This window comes from Cyprinodon tularosa, unplaced genomic scaffold, assembly GCF_016077235.1.
Source record: "Cyprinodon tularosa strain WSP-4 unplaced genomic scaffold, ASM1607723v1 ctg168, whole genome shotgun sequence".
Taxonomy (NCBI): domain Eukaryota; kingdom Metazoa; phylum Chordata; class Actinopteri; order Cyprinodontiformes; family Cyprinodontidae; genus Cyprinodon; species Cyprinodon tularosa.
This window is the reverse complement of record NW_024038513.1, coordinates 613,444-630,327: the sequence shown is the minus strand read 5'-3', so window position 1 is coordinate 630,327 and position 16,884 is coordinate 613,444. Positions and strand designations below refer to the sequence as shown.

The following is a 16,884-nucleotide window of genomic DNA, read 5'->3' as shown; positions in this document are numbered from 1 at the left end:
TATGGCAACACAGCGATGCCCCCATGTGTGGCTGTAGCTCTGAGCTGCAGGTTAACAGAACATTAAACATTTGCTCATTTCTTGAAACAAAAGTACACGGTCAAATAAAACTATTTCAAAGAGGACTTTCTATTTTAGAATTTATTACGTTTTTTTTCATATACTAACTCGTGATTTTCTGTCAGTGTGACGAAGACGCCGTCGGAGTCGTTAAGAGATTCCCAGGCTTTTACTTTGGTAGTTGACTTCCGTTTTTCAGGAAGTGAATTCGCATTTTCGCTAAATTTAATTTGGAGCCAAATATTTATTTAACAAACTAAATATTTAATCTGGAAACAAAATATTTAGTTTGGAGATAAATGTCTATTTTAAAAACTAAATATTTAGTAAGATTTTTATAAATGAATGAATGACAGTGAAAAAAATGACTTGAAAAAAATAAACCCCTTATTTTTTTCTTAAAACACGCTAAATAACTATAAAGATTGCTCCTAATCTTTGACTGCTTAACTTTACAAACGGCGCCCCATACAGGACACCGCCTCGAGATGACCGAACCTAAAAAAAAAAAAAAAAAAAAAAACTCGGCTTGCTAACTGGGACCAAACTGGAATGGATTCACTGGAATGTTGACCTGTTTTTCCGCAGTGCCTTCAGACGACTCACTTGTTGTGTTTGCGCAGCAGCAGGCGGATGTGGTTGAAGTCGGGTCTCTCCGTCGGCTCTTCGGCCCAACAGCGCTGCATGAGCTGACCCAGCTCAGGGCTGTGACACTGCGGGTCGATGGTGGGCCTCAGGCAGGGCCACTCCCCCAGAATCACCCGGTCCACGATTTCTGCAGACACACCGGGACACTGACACTAAAACCAGGAAGCAGAACGGGTGAAAATCAGGGAATACTGGCAGCGGATTCGTCTTTGCTGCAGAAACAGAAAACCTGGCTGTTTTTTGTTGCTCTGTTTTTTTTTTTTTTTTTCGAACTGAACAAGAACGGAAAGAACCTTTATCCTAATGTCCTTTGGTTTCCTGACCCTGTCCTGGACCTTCTCTAATTCACCTTTGGAGCTCAGTAACTCGCCCTCCAGGTAAAAGGCTCCTCGACGCAGGGCAACCTCCTGGAGGATGATCCCGAAACTGTAGACGTCTCCTTTTTGAGTTCCCTGGGGAGGAGGAGACTCCATCCGTAGCAGCTCTGGAGCAACCCACAGCTTTTCTGCAAAACAAAAGAAAAAAAGAATTAAATAAACAAGTTGGATGTTTTAACTCTTCTTTCATCTACGGGTCGGTTTTCAGGTTTGCTCTGTTTCCACGGTAACCATCATCCCTGACGGAGACGATGGAAGACTCACGGGCGTAGTAGGCATGAGCGTCGCTTCCTGAGTCCAGATCCGATCTAAAGCTGGACAGTCCATAGTCGGTAATCTTGAGGACAAAGCGGTTGTCCACGACACAATTTGACGATTTCAGTTTGCCGTGCGAAACGATGACACTGTTGTGAAGGAACACCATGCCCTGAAGACACAAAAAGAGACGAGGACTGACTGACTGTTCCTCTCCTGTAGGAGGAGACAGGAGGGTTCAAGGAAAGACAGAGCTCACCTTTACAATGTCATTGATGAGGGAATACTTAAACATCCAGTCCAGAGTGATGCTGTCGTTCTCCAGGATGTCCTGAAGACAAGGAGACGAAAGGTCAGGAAAGCAGATAGAAAAACAGTCACCGTATTTTCTGGACTACAAGCCCCTACTTTTTTCCCACCCTTTGAACGATGCGACTTATGAGAAGGTGCGACTTTTTTGTAGATTTTTTCCTAACCACCAGAAGGGGAGGTCAAATTTGGAAATGAAAGAATAAGGGGCTAATTTCCATTTAGCACAAGACCATGCTTAGCCTCGGGAGACCATCCTGATCTTGCGAGCTTTCCAGATTTCACTCGCTAATCAGTCTGGAGACTCTACGTTGAAGAAAATTTGGAGCCGTTCACCAAACGAACGTCCAATCAGCGTTGGCTTTGAGGCGGGTTGAGGTGTGACGCAGCGAGAAGCGCGACAGTTCAGTCTAAAGAACATGGCGGCTTCAGCCGATGAAACTAGCATTAGCGTGGCTATAGAGCAAGTTTTATCGGAATTACAGAGTATTTCTTCACTGAAAGAAGAGCAAAACACTGCTCTGGAGGTTTTTCTCAGAGGAAAAGATGTTTTTGCTCTTCTCCCGGCTGGTTTCGGCAAGAGTAGCCTGGCTTGTGGTTGTGTTTTCGTTGTCGCTCTGTTAGTACGTCATATGCTTCGTTGATCTGATTGGTTTATTTTGCCCGTCTATCACCAACATAGGCCAATCAGCTAACCAGTATTTTCGCCCCTTCCCAAAATTACTTCAACGGAAGGTTTCCAGATGGATATGTGAAGCAAATCCATCTGGCGGAGTCAGGTTAGACCATGCTAGCAACGGAGAACAAATTTCCCGAATTCACATAGTTTGACGTGAATTTGCCGCATTAAAGCTGCCGAACCAATGAAGAGACTGGGATCAACTCCTGTCGAAGCCCCATTTTTCAGTTGAAGCTCTTACTGCTGCGAGCTAACAAGCTAACAGGAGCTAGCATTCTTCTTAGCCCCTACTCCAGGGACTATATGTAGAGCTCCCCCTACAGGTTTGGTGGGAGACAATTCAATAGATATCAGCAGCTTATAGCCCGGTGCGGATTATTTATGTAATTCATTTTTTTTTTTAAATGTAGTGGGTGTGGCTTAATGTACTTGGTGCGCTCTATAGTCCAGAAAATATGGTAAATGGACAGAAAGCGGACAGGCGGACACGCTCACCGGCAGGCTGCCTCGGGGGCAGTACTCTGTGATGACGCAGATGTTTGGCGAGTCGATGCACGCTCCGATGAACCGAGTCAGGTGTTCGTTCTGAACATCTCTCATCTGAACAAAACAACATTTTATTCAAACATGTTCCGGAACATTCTCCTAGAGCTAGAAATTGACCTAACGTTTAGATCTGAGAAGGTCTCCCGCCTCGCGGTGAAGCACACGGATCAGATTTGACTGGTTAACTCACGTGTTTGAGCTCAAACAGGACCGTTCGGTTGAGCTCGATCCGCTTCTTGTTTGAGTATTTTATGGCCACGATGTTCCCCTGTAAGGAAGAGCAGACAGAAAACCTGCTGAGAAGGATGCAGAAAGCATCTTTACATTGGAGAAAAAGAACGAAGACAGCGGAAATATTAAGGGAAGATCTACAGAGTGGGACTAAGCTAAGAAGTCCAATCTGCTGAGGCTTCCAACAATCTGAGCAGCTCTTCTTCAGAATCCTTCTTAAAATACCCGAGGGGCTTCGAACCGGTCAGTGGAGTTCGCCTTATTGTTCCAGAGATGCCAATCTAGTCTGCCTGAGGTGTGGAGCTGATGCTGACCCATCCTGCCGAGTCACAGTGGGGATCCTGTGTTTGAGCTGCTAAGCATACGGATAAAGCTGGGAGCCTGAGAACCATGGACGAACCTGGACACCAAGGCAAGGCAAGGCAAGGCAAATGTATTTGTATAGCACAATTCAGTACAAAGACAATACAAAGTGCTTAACATGATTAAAATACAGGAAGATAAAACAGAATCAAAGCAAGTAGGAAAAACTGTGGAGGTGCCATGCAGAGGTAGAGATTCCTCTGAGTGGCACTCAGGGGTACTGCAACCGTCGTCACGCACATCAAAAAAAATCCTGACTCTGCATCGAATGGTTGCAAACCCGCGCAGACCTCAAGCGGAACAAGAGTTTTGGTCAAATGTGACAACATGAAGGGACATGGACGTATGATAAAGAGGCTGAGAGGATATCGAAGATGATTCCATGTTCCTCGCATCATTCATCCTCACTGCAGATGAAAACTCACCTTGTAGTATCCGGTCTTTGCAAAGATCTGGAGGTTTCCGTCTCCGGTCATCAGGGAGCCGCAGTTGGAGCCTCTCTGAGGAACGACCAGAGAGCTTTATGTTAGCAGGGGAACGGAATGACAATGAACTACCTGAGCTTTTTCTGTCTGGGTTTATAGTTCTGGTTCCTGTTCCTCTCAGAGCAGAGAGCTTTAGGTATTAAGCTGCTCTCATGGCAAGTTTGATGTAGAAAGTTGGTCAGATTGTGCAGTTACAGACCTTTAGGAAGTACCTGCACCATGCGGCAAGCTGGCCACACAGGAAGCTGGGAGGATGTTTTTGACTCCAAACGTCTTGCTTGTTGTTCTAAAGAATTGTTTCTTATTGGTGTGAGTGAGTTTGCTCACCAGTGACAGTGTAATCCTGCTGCCACTCCGTAGAACCTTATCCATGTTGCTCATATGGATGTCATCCCAGGAGATCCTCCAAAGCTGCGCCACCAGCTCCTTCTCCAGGTTAATCCTCCTGCAGTAGAAAACGGCTCATATTCATTTTAACAGATGAAAGACGACCGGACCGCAAAGGGGTTTGACGCATGTTTATAATCTCATAAATTTGCATGTGTTTTTTTCAGAAAATAATATATTTACTCTTGTTAATTTGCTAAAAAAATTTTTCTAAATTTGCATGCTTATAATCTCGTAAATTTGCATTTCTACTAAATGTACATGTTTATTCTCGTAAATTGGCTAAATTTTTTTTTCTAAATTCTCATGCTTTTCTTCCCGTAAAATGTTTTTTTTTCATAAATGTAGATGTTTATTTTCGGAAATTTTCTACATTTTCTTCTAAATGTTCATGTTATAATCTTGGAAATTTGCATGTTTTTCTCATAAATGTACATGTTTATTCTCATTATTTGCCACATTTTTTTTCTAAATTCGCATTCTTAGGATCTCATAAATGTGCGTAATTTTTGCTCATAAATTTTTACGTTCATTCTCGGCAAATTTGCTACATTTTCTTTGAAAATGCCTTAAATTTGCATGTTTTCTCATAAATTGATATGTTTATTCTCGTAAATTTGCTACATATCTTTTCTAAATTCGCATGCTTATAATCTCAACAATTTGCATGTTTTTCTCATTTGATATTGACATGTTAATTTTTGTAAATTTGTTACATTTTCTTCTAAATTTGCGTCCTTATAATCTCGTAAATTTGCATGTTTTTTTTTGTTAATTTGCCTATTTATTCTTGTACATTAGCTACTTGTTTCCTTCTAAATGCGAATATTTATAATTTCATAAATTTGGGTCTTTATTGTAGTAAATATGCCACTTCAAACAAAAAATAGTAGTCTTTGAATGGCCCAACGGCTCTGCATAAGTTTGATCAATGATTCTGTTTCTGTGTGTAAATTTGTGATTTCTTATTTATACATTTTTAATTTGTACTTAAAACTTATTATTTGTGTTTTTACTAAGTTTAACTTTTTAACTTGCATTCATAACTTTTAAAGTTTAATTTTCAAATATGAAATGTCTAAATGCACGTTTTACATTTATGAATTTAAACAATCATCTTACCGCATAAGGATGTGACTGTTCCTAGAAATTTTCAATAAATCCAGCTTAAAAAGCAGAGGCCAGTTGGTTTCTGATTAAACTGTTGAACAATGGACTCTATAATCTATGACAAAGTCACATTCATACGAAGGAGTAAGAAAACAAGAGAACTACTATAACCTCCTTTAGCAGAGCAGAAGAAAGGACTAAAAGATGAGAAGAAAATGGGATCAAGCTGTTCAGTCTTCCATAAAAAGAGCGGTACAGGTCGCATACGGACCAGTTTTAGTCACTTTTGTTTGTTTTGTAGCAAAAGTCCAAAAACCCAATCTGAAGATAGTAGCTGTCGTTGGATGGGAGCCTGAAGCGGATCTCACCTGTAGACGAAGTTGGCGACAGTCAGCGTCATGGTGAGGATGAAGAACACCACGATAGAGATCATCTGATGGATGGTGATGGTTTCTATGGGAGACACAGATTCTAAACGGTTCTAGAAGTTTTCTCTGATCCCTGAACTCACTGTTATAATGCTGACCCAAAAGAGTCCATAGAACCTAGAACATGACATGAAGTCAGAACCTTTGCAGCCTTTGGCCGTTTCTCAATATGTGTACTTGTGTTTTTCTCATGCGCTTGTGAAACGTCATCAACCTCAGCCCTAGTGCTGTTCCAACTCACAAGAACAAGAAGACAGAGAACGGACAAAGTCCCTGGATGTTGTTCTCACCCCTCCCTCTTTACCCAGCATGCATCAGAGCAGACTTGTCCGTTCTCCAGATTGATAGCTGTCCCAGCATGCACTGCGGCAGCAGCAGCTTCCAGGTTAGTGCTCACGGAGCTCAGAGTGTTAAATTAAAAGTTATCTTTTCTGTTGCTATTGTTCTATAAAAGTACTTTTTAAGATCATTTGAGGCGAGAACATTTTACTTTAAGCTTCACTATATGTTCCATTTACTGATTTAAGGCGTGAATTGAAAAAAGTTCCGATGTTAAGAGGACTGCGGCAACCAGCAGACCTCCGAGGCTAACTGCAGCCAGGGCTAATGTTATCCTGCCAGCAGTAACCAGGGCTAATGTTAGCCTGCCAGCAGTAACCAGGGCTAACGTTAACCTGCCAGCAGTAACCAGGGCTAACGTTAACCCGCCAGCAGTAACCAGGGCTAACGTTAGCCTGCCAGCAGTAACCAGGGCTAACGTTAACCCGCCAGCAGTAACCAGGGTTAACGTTAACCCGCCAGCAGTAACCAGGGCTAACGTTAGCCTGCCAGCAGTAACCAGGGCTAACGTTAGCCCGCCAGCGGTAACCAGGGCTAACGTTAACCCGCCAGCAGTAACCACGGCTAACGTTAACCCGCCAGCAGTAACCACAGCTAACGTTAACCCGCCAGCAGTAACCAGGGCTAACGTTAGCCCGCCAGCAGTAACCAGGGCTAACGTTAGCCTGCCAGCAGCAACCAGGGCTAACGTTAGTCCGCCAGCGGTAACCAGGGCTAACGTTAGCCCGCCAGCAGTAACCACGGCTAACGTTAGCCTGCCAGCAGCAACCAGGGCTAACGTTAGTCCGCCAGCGGTAACCAGGGCTAACGTTAGCCCGCCAGCAGTAACCACGGCTAACGTTAACCCGCCAGCAGTAACCAGGGCTAACGTTAGCCTGCCAGCAGTAACCAGGGCTAACGTTAGCCCGCCAGATGTAACCAGGGCTAACGTTAACCCGCCAGCAGTAACCCATATTTATGCTGCGTGGTCCCGTTCTCCCCGAGTCCAGAATTTCCTGTCTTCTTCTCAAGAACATACTCAGCGAAGACAGAAGTCCGTACTCATGTTCTAGTGAATTGAGAAACGGCCATAGTCTGTCCTCTGTGCTCATTAGAAACTGGAGCTGGGGTTTTCCTGTCTGTATGAGAGTCAATCAGAACCATCCGAAATATTGGGTCCAACAGAAGCATTTGATCTATCAGAACCACTGGATGTTTCATTCCTCCTTTATTTTATTGGTGATTGCAGCTCAAAAAATTCTCTTGCTTTTGAAATTTTTGAACCAGAGATTGAGCTCAGATTTAGCCTCATACAGACCGATGGGTTTACCCAGCTCCAGTAACAGGAGTTATTTTCTGGAACTTTTGGCACCAATCACAACTCTGCTGCTGAGATCCAATAAGAATCCTCCAGAACATGTCTCCTCTGGTCCAGAGAGAACAGTCTGAGGATCAACCGTAGCTAATGTCAGATCTGTTCATGTATCTGGAAACTTTATGAAGGTGAGTTTTTACTTCAGAGCAGTGGTTCTGGAGGACAGTTTCTGAATCCGTCTGTGTCAGACAGTCGGTTCCAGACTTTGGATCAGTCTTCTGTTTAAAGGAAAAATCCGGTCATATTCAGAATCCAAACTTCTGAAAGTTCTTTAAATCTGAAATGATTCCATCCTGTTCAATAAATGATCAATGTTTTTAATTCAGAGTAATTTTCATGTGAATGTGCTTTACTGGAGGCATCCATGTTTGTCAAAGAACACTACTGCCACCTACTGGTTAGTGACGTCACGGTGCGGTATCGGCTGTTGATCAAGTCCCAGTGCTGTATCTGGTGTTTGTCACAACGCGCTATTATCCAAGTCATCTTGAAAACATTCTTCTTCCAAATGTTGGCTACATATTACGGGTTTTTTCTCTGGCCAGAAGTTCGATGGCAAATCCTCCCTCTTCAAGTTGGAGATCCAACGACCAACCCGTCCGTGGAGGATCAGGAATCAGAAAGGTGGAATAACTCTTTTTTTCACTTTTACCCGATGTATTCCAGCATCCAGCTGCCATGCACGTGGGCATTGTCAGTTTCACTATAGCTCTGGTGAATTTCAATGGTGAAGTCCTCTGGAAATCTTCAATAATTGTTGTTGATTGCAGATGTGTCTAGTAGTTCCCATTGATTTAGCTTGTAAAGCTGGGAGAATGGCGCTAGGCTTACCGCACCGTGACGTCACTGCTGGAAGATGGCAGGAGGGAGGGGTTACTATATTTGGGCAAAAATGGCCGCTCCCAGACTCAGTGATCAAAAACTATAGTTTTTATTTTTTTACTGATTTACGCTAAATTAATGAAATCACTGCGGATGTATTAGTTTTAGGTATAAATAATGATCTATTGATTATTCCTTGCTGACCAGATTTCTCCTTTAATGAATAAAGGTGTATTTGGGCCAAACAGGACCGGTTTCTCCTTCAGAGCAGCTGTTCTGGGTTCTGTTTTAATGTTACTGTTCTAGGGTCTGAATGGCTGCATTGGGACCCGTGTTTGGTCCGATCATTCACTGACTCGTCAGGCACTTTGGGTTGTCGTTCTTGAATCCGCAGACGGGAACGTCGAGAGGTTTGTTTCCATCCAGCCAGTGCACAGCTGCTCCAGGAACAGGCATCAGGTGCTCCTCGGAGCTGTTGTAGAACAGAACCACCTGCGGGGGAACACAGGAACCACTGAGTTTATCTCCTTTACGGGGGAACAGAACCAACCCAAACTGCCTCATCTACAGCGCCTCACGTTCTAAGGAATCCTCTGACTTGGTCCGAGGTTTTGCTTTCTAATGGGAACAAGTTGGTTCCCATTAGAAACCATCCTGTCATCTAGATGCTCCCTGGTTCGAAAAGAACCAGGGAGCCAGGGAACCAGACTTCTTCTCTATAGACTGAACAATGTTCCAGTTCATTTATCCATGCTGCGTTTACCTGGTAGACGCCGCTGTTGGTGTCCATCAAGTCCCACAAAGCAAAGTCCATTTCCCTGTCCCCATTCTCATCCAGCTGGACCGGCCCTGTTACACCTGAGGACGCACAAACCAAAAGATCAGACTTATTAGCTCAGTTGGTTCAGACCAGGTTGTGCTGAAGATCAGAGCTCCGGCCGGATTTCAGTAGCTGTGATCGATCCAGCTCAAGAAAACGATGTGGGTCTGGAATGTTTCAGCTTGTTGGTTCATGATGCTGAAATGTTCGGTGGGTTTCAAAGTTCTGAGCTTGGATCGGGTTAATAGGGTAATTAAAAGGAAGATTTACAGGACAGACGAGACAGAAATCTAACTCTAGACCTGGAGAGTAACAGCTGGAAACATCAGCATCAGTAATCTGTTACATTAGTAATTAAGGATGGTTTACATTAACCTGACTCCGCCAGATGGATTTGCTCCGCATATCCATCTGGAAACCTTCCGTTGAAGTAATTTTGGGAAGGGCCTGATTGGCCTACGTTGGTGATAGACGGGCCAAATAAACAAATCAGATCAACGAAGCATATGACGTACTAACAGAGCGATGACGAAGAGGAGCCAATTGATAGATCAAACTCTTGCCGAAACCAGTCGGGAGAAGAGCAAAAACATCTTTTCCTCTGAGAAAAGCCTCCAGAGCAGTGTTTTGCTCTTCTTTCAGTGAAGAAATACTCTGTAATTCCGATAAAACTTGCTCGATAGCCACGCTAACGCTAGTTTCATCGGCTGAAGCCGCCATGTTCTTTAGACTGAACTGTCGCGCTTCTCGTTGCGTCACACCTCAACCCGCCTCAAAGCCAACACTGATTGGACGTTTGTTTGGTGAACGGCTCCAAATTTTCTTTAACGGAGAGTCTCCAGACTGATCTGCGAGTGAAACCTTGAAAGCTCGCAAGATCAGGATGGTCTCACGAAGCTAGGTTTATATGGTGGCAGAAAGGTGGAAATGCGAAAGGTCAACAAACCTAAAGATGAGAAAATAAATATCTTTGTTTATAGATGTTGGAGATCGGCCTGTTTTCCAGTGTAGTCCTGTTTCTCTGGCTGTGACTAACTGGATGTTTTCTCTTCATCCTCTGACATGGGAGCTGGCTCGAAGTGTCCTGAAGAACAGCTCCTTGTCTTTTATAGTTAGAAAAACTGAGTGCTGAACCCAAAAGCTCTCTGAGCTTCGCTCTGGTAGAGGTTTTCATAATCTCACTTTTTGAGAAAGAAGCTGAAGATGTTATTTGAACCAGAGGACAGAGCCTTTGCTTCAGTCCCAGTTTATACCAAAGATCCGATGAGATATCTACCGCTCTGCCTCAAGAACCCTCAGAGGATCCAATTATTTCTGACAGGTCCTGCTGAGAGCTTCATACCAACCTCGACTGAGTCTGGAGCAGAAAGGAGCTGTCACAGGTTCATTACACCAGATTACAGGGTCCATCAGAACCAGGACAGCTGGTTGCCACGGCAACATAAAGACAGGTTGGCTCAAATGACTCAGCAGCAGGGTTAACGTTGATTTTGTTGGAGGGCAGAACACGTTAATGCCCCAATCATCTTCTATCAGCACAGATTCATTAGATCAGCGATGCTGCAGAGTCCAAACTGTCGGCGCTGACCGTATCCAACTGGAACCATTGCATTCTGGGAATCTCCCCACATCTGTTTGAAATGGAAATTCAGTTCCTTTGCTGGATGCACTGTCCAAACTAACACTAAACATCTGACTGTCCACCAATGGGGGGAAATAAAGGACATTTCTATTCTATTCTATTCTATTACAAAGTACTGCCTTTTACCTCAGAACCCATGATGCTCCAGGTTGTGTAAGAACTGAAAAATGATTTTATTTGAAGTCAGATAACAGTCCACATGACACAAAACCATTCACATAGAACGAAACGATCCATGTGGAGCAGAATGAACCACATTGTCCAGAAAAACAGCACATTTGCAGAACGATTCACGTTACAGGAGGATCTACATGGGTCGTTAGCTACCACCCCACATTGCCTTGTTCAGGCAGAGGAGCTCTACCAATAAGTGTTCTTTGCAACAAAAAGGGAACAATATTCACTTTACATTTGTAAAGCCCCGTTTGCTATATAGATCGATAGATCTGCATGATGCAGATCGATTCAACCATCACGTATGCTGCTGTTCATGCTCCAAGTTCACTCTGATGTTTGAGGTCATCCTAACCCTCTCCAACCAACCCCGAAAACCTGACCCTGAGGAGGAAACACATTGTGAGTGTAAAGATTTTAATGAATAACAGTTCACATGACCTCTTAGGTCACACACCTGCCACACCTGCCACGTGTGTTTTCCTGGGAAGTGATGTGGTGCTTTCCAGGAATGAAGTGAAATAAAAACATTTTAAAAGACAAGTGAAGGTCAGAGAGTTTTACAACCGACCGTGAATCACTGACGGCTCAGCTCACCTGAGGCCGACCCTGCAGGTCCTACCTGCCTGCAGCAGGGGGCGCTCACTGATGGAAAGGATGTCCAGTGATTTAAATGAGAGAAACTGCCAGAAGTGGCCTGTTTCTGTAGGGCAACAAACAACTGACCAAAAATAGGGAGTGAAATATCGACTCAAAAAGGGTGAAAATCTATTTCTACAATTTCTACTTGTGATCTATTTTGAATTCATTCATATTATGAATATGAATGAAACACTATAAACAAGTGATACTAGTAAAACTAGTGAGAGTATAAAGGATCTTAATAAAATGATAGTGAGTAAAATAAAACGCACATTTGCCAAAAATGATCAAATTGATTGTTGGAGGACACCTTCACTGATTTAAAGATTTCCTACATTCTGTTTTTCTCAGAGTCTGTGAGCCGTACTCTTCCTCAGCTGTTCCTTATCAGATCATTATTATAAAGACTGATTCACTCACTAAACTTCTGTTTTTTTTCATGTTCCGCCCATTCTCCAGGACCATTATGGTCCAGAAATAATTTCTCCACTGTTTACTCTCACCTTTCACAGGCCTGTGGGGGAATCTAGTAGGATCTAGTTGTCTTTAACGAATCATTTCAGAAATTTGGATGATCTGTTTCCCGGTGATGATGTGATTTCTTAGATTTTCTGCAGTCTGGTTCTGGTGTTGGAAAAATGTAATCAAGTCCCTAATACCTCCTGGTTCATTAAAATCCCTTTAGTTTTCTCAAACCTCCTAGCTGATTAACACTTCTTAGCTCACTGACAAAAAACTATTTGTTATCACCTCCCACTTTTTTAACATCTCTTAGCTCGTTAACACCCCCCACTTTATTAACATCTTTTAGCTCGTTAACACCTCCCACTTTATTAACATCTTTTAGCTCGTTAACACCTCCCACTTTTTTAACATCTCTTAGCTCGTTAACACCCCCCACTTTATTAACATCTTTTAGCTCGTTAACACCTCCCACTTTATTAACATCTTTTAGCTCGTTAACACCTCCCACTTTTTTAACATCTCTTAGCTCGTTAACACTTCCCACTTTTTTAACATCTCTTAACTCGTTAACACCTCCCACTTTATTAACATCTCTTAGATCGTTAACACCTCCCACTTTATTAACATCTCTTAGCTCGTTAACACCTCCCACTTTTTTAACATCTCTTAGCTCGTTAACACCTCTCAATTTATTAACATCTCTTAGCTCGTTAACACCTCCCACCTTTTTAACATCTCTTAGTTCGTTAACACCTCCCACTTTATAAACATCTCTTACCTCGTTAAAACCTCGTAGCGCCAGCGCTAATTTCCTTGATAAGATCTTGTTGCTAATTGATTAATTATTAATTTGGATCAGAACGTTTCTGTTTATTGGGACGGATGGTTATGTTTACACTATCAGTTTTCCAGCTTTAATCAGCTATTAAACTTGTTTATTTCCTTTTTTTTTAACAAAAAAAACTGAGTTGGGTTTACCACCTCAGTCCAGTTCTGCTGGTTCTGATTAGGAGATCCTGTTAGTTAGAGTTGAAGCTTCAGCTCTGTCCTTAGTCCTGAGATACAGAACCATCTATTGATAAATGAACCAAAGGCACCAGACAGGAAGCTGGAATTTGATCTCCTTTCTGCCCTCCCCCACTCCTCCTTCATCAACCCCCCCTGGTCCTGTTCTCCTCTATTCGTCCTCATTCACACCTCTCGGTTCTGGTGTTGTGTTTCTGATGAATGATGGATTCATTTTTACAGGTCAGAATGATGTATGAAAAGAGAAACAAAACAAAAAGGACAGAATCTGATGGGAACAGACTGAAGCTTCAGGATGATTCGCTTGATTCATCTCTTTGATTCGGATAAAATCCACAGAACCATGAGCAGAACCATTGGTCACTCTATGAAGCTTCATTAGCTTCTTCAACTGGACCGGAAAAAACAAAATTCCCAGAACCAGGAAGAAATCAGCCCACGGTCACAGTTTCATTTTCAATCTGCTCCTATGTTTATGATTAAAAACAGAGACAGAACCACATCTCTGGGTCTGCGTCTATGGTGTTCTGCTGTGTTCTGGATATCTTCCAGAAAAATGCTGAGTGAGAAGGTTCTGCAGGGCTGACTTCTGAAAAAAAATCGTCTTGAAAAGTTCAGAGAGAACACATCGGTTGAAGGAATGGACAGAACCTTTCTCGGGTCTTCTGAACCGCTCCAGGCCTAGATGCTGTCAGGTGGAAACAGCTTGAAATGATCCTGGTTCCTAAAGGTCGACTCAGGGAGACGGATCACAAAGCAGGTCGAACACTTTAATCAGAGACGAGTCCAGTTCTGCAGCAGAATTATGATCATCTAGCTTCTCCTGGCATCTTTGGGTCAGGAAAGCCTTTCAGAACCGATCAGAATCTTGGAAGCAAAACATGCTCAAGCAGAGGAAGCAGAACCATTTCAAAAAGAGAGGAATGTTTTGATGGCTAAGAGAGCCATGGAGAATCCGGTTCTATCTCAGCGACATGTCCATGGAACTCTAGAACCATCTCCCCTCATTCCGCTGCTGCTCAGATTCAGATGCGGTGACACCAGAGGGACACTGAGACAAAAAGGGACGGGCCAACAGAACACGGCTCTGGTTTCACCGCATCCGATACCCAGGAGATTGTTCTGGATGTTCATAGCATCATGGAAGCAAACAGGTTTCCCCTCTCTAAAATGAGTCAGACTCCTCCTCTTTGGTTGTTTTACCTCCAGATGTTCTCAGGACTTTTATCATTATGTGAATGAGAACACTGAGCACAGAGACACTTTATTCGGTCCTTATTTGGTTCTTTTGATGTTTAATCTTTAATACACGACCCAGTAACCAATCAACGGATGCAGACATATACATATAGAAGTACATGTGGTAGATAACAAGGTCTTTTGCTGCATCTTAGTGAATGCTTTGAACATCTGGATGTTCTGACCGTCCTGTTTCCTTGAGAAAATGTGATTTCTTTTGATTTACTGCAGTCTGGCTGTGGTATTGGAAAAAATCAAATCAAATCTATTGTTTTTTGCATGCAGTCAGTCTTCTGCAGAGGAATCCCGGTAATGCATCCAGTTCTTCTGCAGACAAACGACAGAAGAATGTAAACTCAAGAATCACAGAATCCACTACTTTAAGCTACTCTAATTCCAATCCTTATGTTTGGGACCTCTGACCTTTTCAAAATAAAAGACCAACCAAACTGCAGCAAAGTAAACAGCTTTATTTGAATGTTCTGGCTGGACCGGTTCTGTTTGTTTGGATGAACTCTGCACTCTCAGTCGGCTTTGGAAGTTTTACAGAAAATCTCTCATCAGAACCAGCTAGAGGGCAAATGGTGCACCTTTCACAGAAGGAAGTGTCCATACAAAATAAAGGCTTAATGTAGACTAAATTATTCAAGAAGGAGAAACAGAACTCAGCAGGTTTTAGGTGAAACAGAAAGCTTGACATCTGTTTCTGTCTGTAAACAGGTTTTGTTTCCTGCTGGGAAAACTGATCTCCACTGGGAATGAACCTGAAAACATCCAAGATGATCCCGGCTTTATCTGTCCATGAACAGAATTCCTGCCGTGGCCCCCAAGCCCCGGGCTTCAGGCCCTGGATGTGTGTTTCCACATACCAACATCCCATTTGAGTCAGAGGTTAAAGCAGGACATTGATGACCCCTGACCTCTATAAACTTTAACTCTAAAGAGAAAAAGTGGAAGAATGTGTTGAACAAAGTCCAATAAGGTAAAATAAATCCTTGTGATATTTCCAAACAGCGCAGGAGGAGATTCAGCCTGAATCACAAGGTTCGTCCAGCAGGATCTCCTTATCTGAGGAGCCTACTATCCCTGGTTTTAGCTGTAGGTCAGAGGTCAGATCTGCTTCTAAAGCACAATACTTTGATCAATGAATCTCTGCGGCTGGTATCAAGGCAGGAAAGCTTATCCAGAACCTGATCCTGCAGCATAAAGACGACGCTCAAAATTTCAGCTGGAAAAATGAAGGAGCTCTGCAGAAAGGAAAAAACCCCACACAATACCAACACTTTTCCTCCATCCCTGGCAGTGGTGCCAGGGATGGAGGGATCCAATTCCCTGGATGGACCCAGTGTAAATTGTAGTAGCATCAGTGTAACATTTAATCCCATTATGCACAGCCAGCGACATAACAATAAAAATCCCACAATAAACCAAGATCTGAGTAGGTGTTTACTTTAGTCTTTATGATTTCTACAGGCAGGTTTACCACAATAGTAGATTCAAACCCTGAAATTATGGCTTTTAGTTTCAGTGGCCACCCCAAGGATTTTAGTGGCCCCATCTGGCCACCCCTATGAAACCTTTCTGGAGGCGCCACTGATCCCTGGTAGGAAAAAGCATTATGTGCTTAAAACATACCGGTCCCAACACTTATTCTCCGGCCGAAGCTCCTACCTGTGACAGAGTGGAGCTCAAGGGAGCTCAAGAAGTAATCCAATGTTAACTACCTAAACGATGCATGGAGTATATATAGCCCTTTCTTGTCATGCTCATCCTTGTGACGGTTGGAATATGGTGTAATTTTCTATTTCTTCAAACTGTAAAATCCTATTTCTTGCAACAAACTAAATTCTAATAAAACTAAAATGCTTTCCTTAAATCAAAGTACGATGTTCCTCTTATATTTGCCGAATTTATGTATGTATTATGAATATTTTGCTTAAATATGTTGCGGTGCATGATGGGGTTTTGCATCTAAAGGCTAACGTTTCCCGTCTTATATGCATTGTTGCCAGGTTGGGATGTTTCCCAATCTTGCAGTTTAGGATGGCTGTCTATCGGTTACATTTCTTTTTTTTAACCGATATCAATAGACTTTGGTTCAAATTGGGTGAGATTTCGTATATTTAGGTGGTTTATGAAATTTTTTTTGGGGGTCCATGAAAAAATGCAAAATCCCAGGGCCGAAAAATCCTTCCCGGTCCGAGCCTGCCCTAACCCTACAGCTGAACAAACACTTTAGACCGCTATGATGTTCCAGATCCAGGTCTGGATCAGCATCTCTGGTGGTTTTATTATTAAAAGCTGCACCAGACTGTCGTTTACTCCTGCCTAAACATTCCTGTTGACACCTGTCTAATTCTGGGTCTCATCAGGACCCAGTGCTGCTCATTATGGACAGCGGCGTTGCTGCAGCACCTCTTTACTGGGAACCAGGATTAATGATTGGACCAGAGCCTCCGTCATGAATACGGATGGAAACCTGC

The 16,884-nt window shown here is 43.0% G+C and overlaps 1 protein-coding gene across 2 annotated transcripts in view; it reads right to left on the bottom strand.

Moving 5' to 3' along the window:
* Positions 1 to 16,884, bottom strand: part of LOC119780918 (atrial natriuretic peptide receptor 1-like) — a 76,612-nt gene that overhangs the window by 8,405 nt on the left and 51,323 nt on the right. For both annotated transcript variants that reach the window (XM_038281165.1, XM_038281166.1), the window contains 11 exons: positions 9,157 to 9,251; positions 8,750 to 8,885; positions 5,819 to 5,903; positions 4,281 to 4,398; positions 3,894 to 3,968; positions 3,065 to 3,142; positions 2,824 to 2,928; positions 1,600 to 1,671; positions 1,350 to 1,512; positions 1,058 to 1,213; positions 667 to 835 (listed from right to left, as the gene is read on the bottom strand). In XM_038281165.1, the coding sequence (XP_038137093.1) occupies positions 667 to 835; positions 1,058 to 1,213; positions 1,350 to 1,512; positions 1,600 to 1,671; positions 2,824 to 2,928; positions 3,065 to 3,142; positions 3,894 to 3,968; positions 4,281 to 4,398; positions 5,819 to 5,903; positions 8,750 to 8,885; positions 9,157 to 9,251 (1,252 nt within the window). The remainder of the gene's footprint in view (positions 1 to 666; positions 836 to 1,057; positions 1,214 to 1,349; positions 1,513 to 1,599; positions 1,672 to 2,823; positions 2,929 to 3,064; positions 3,143 to 3,893; positions 3,969 to 4,280; positions 4,399 to 5,818; positions 5,904 to 8,749; positions 8,886 to 9,156; positions 9,252 to 16,884) is intronic.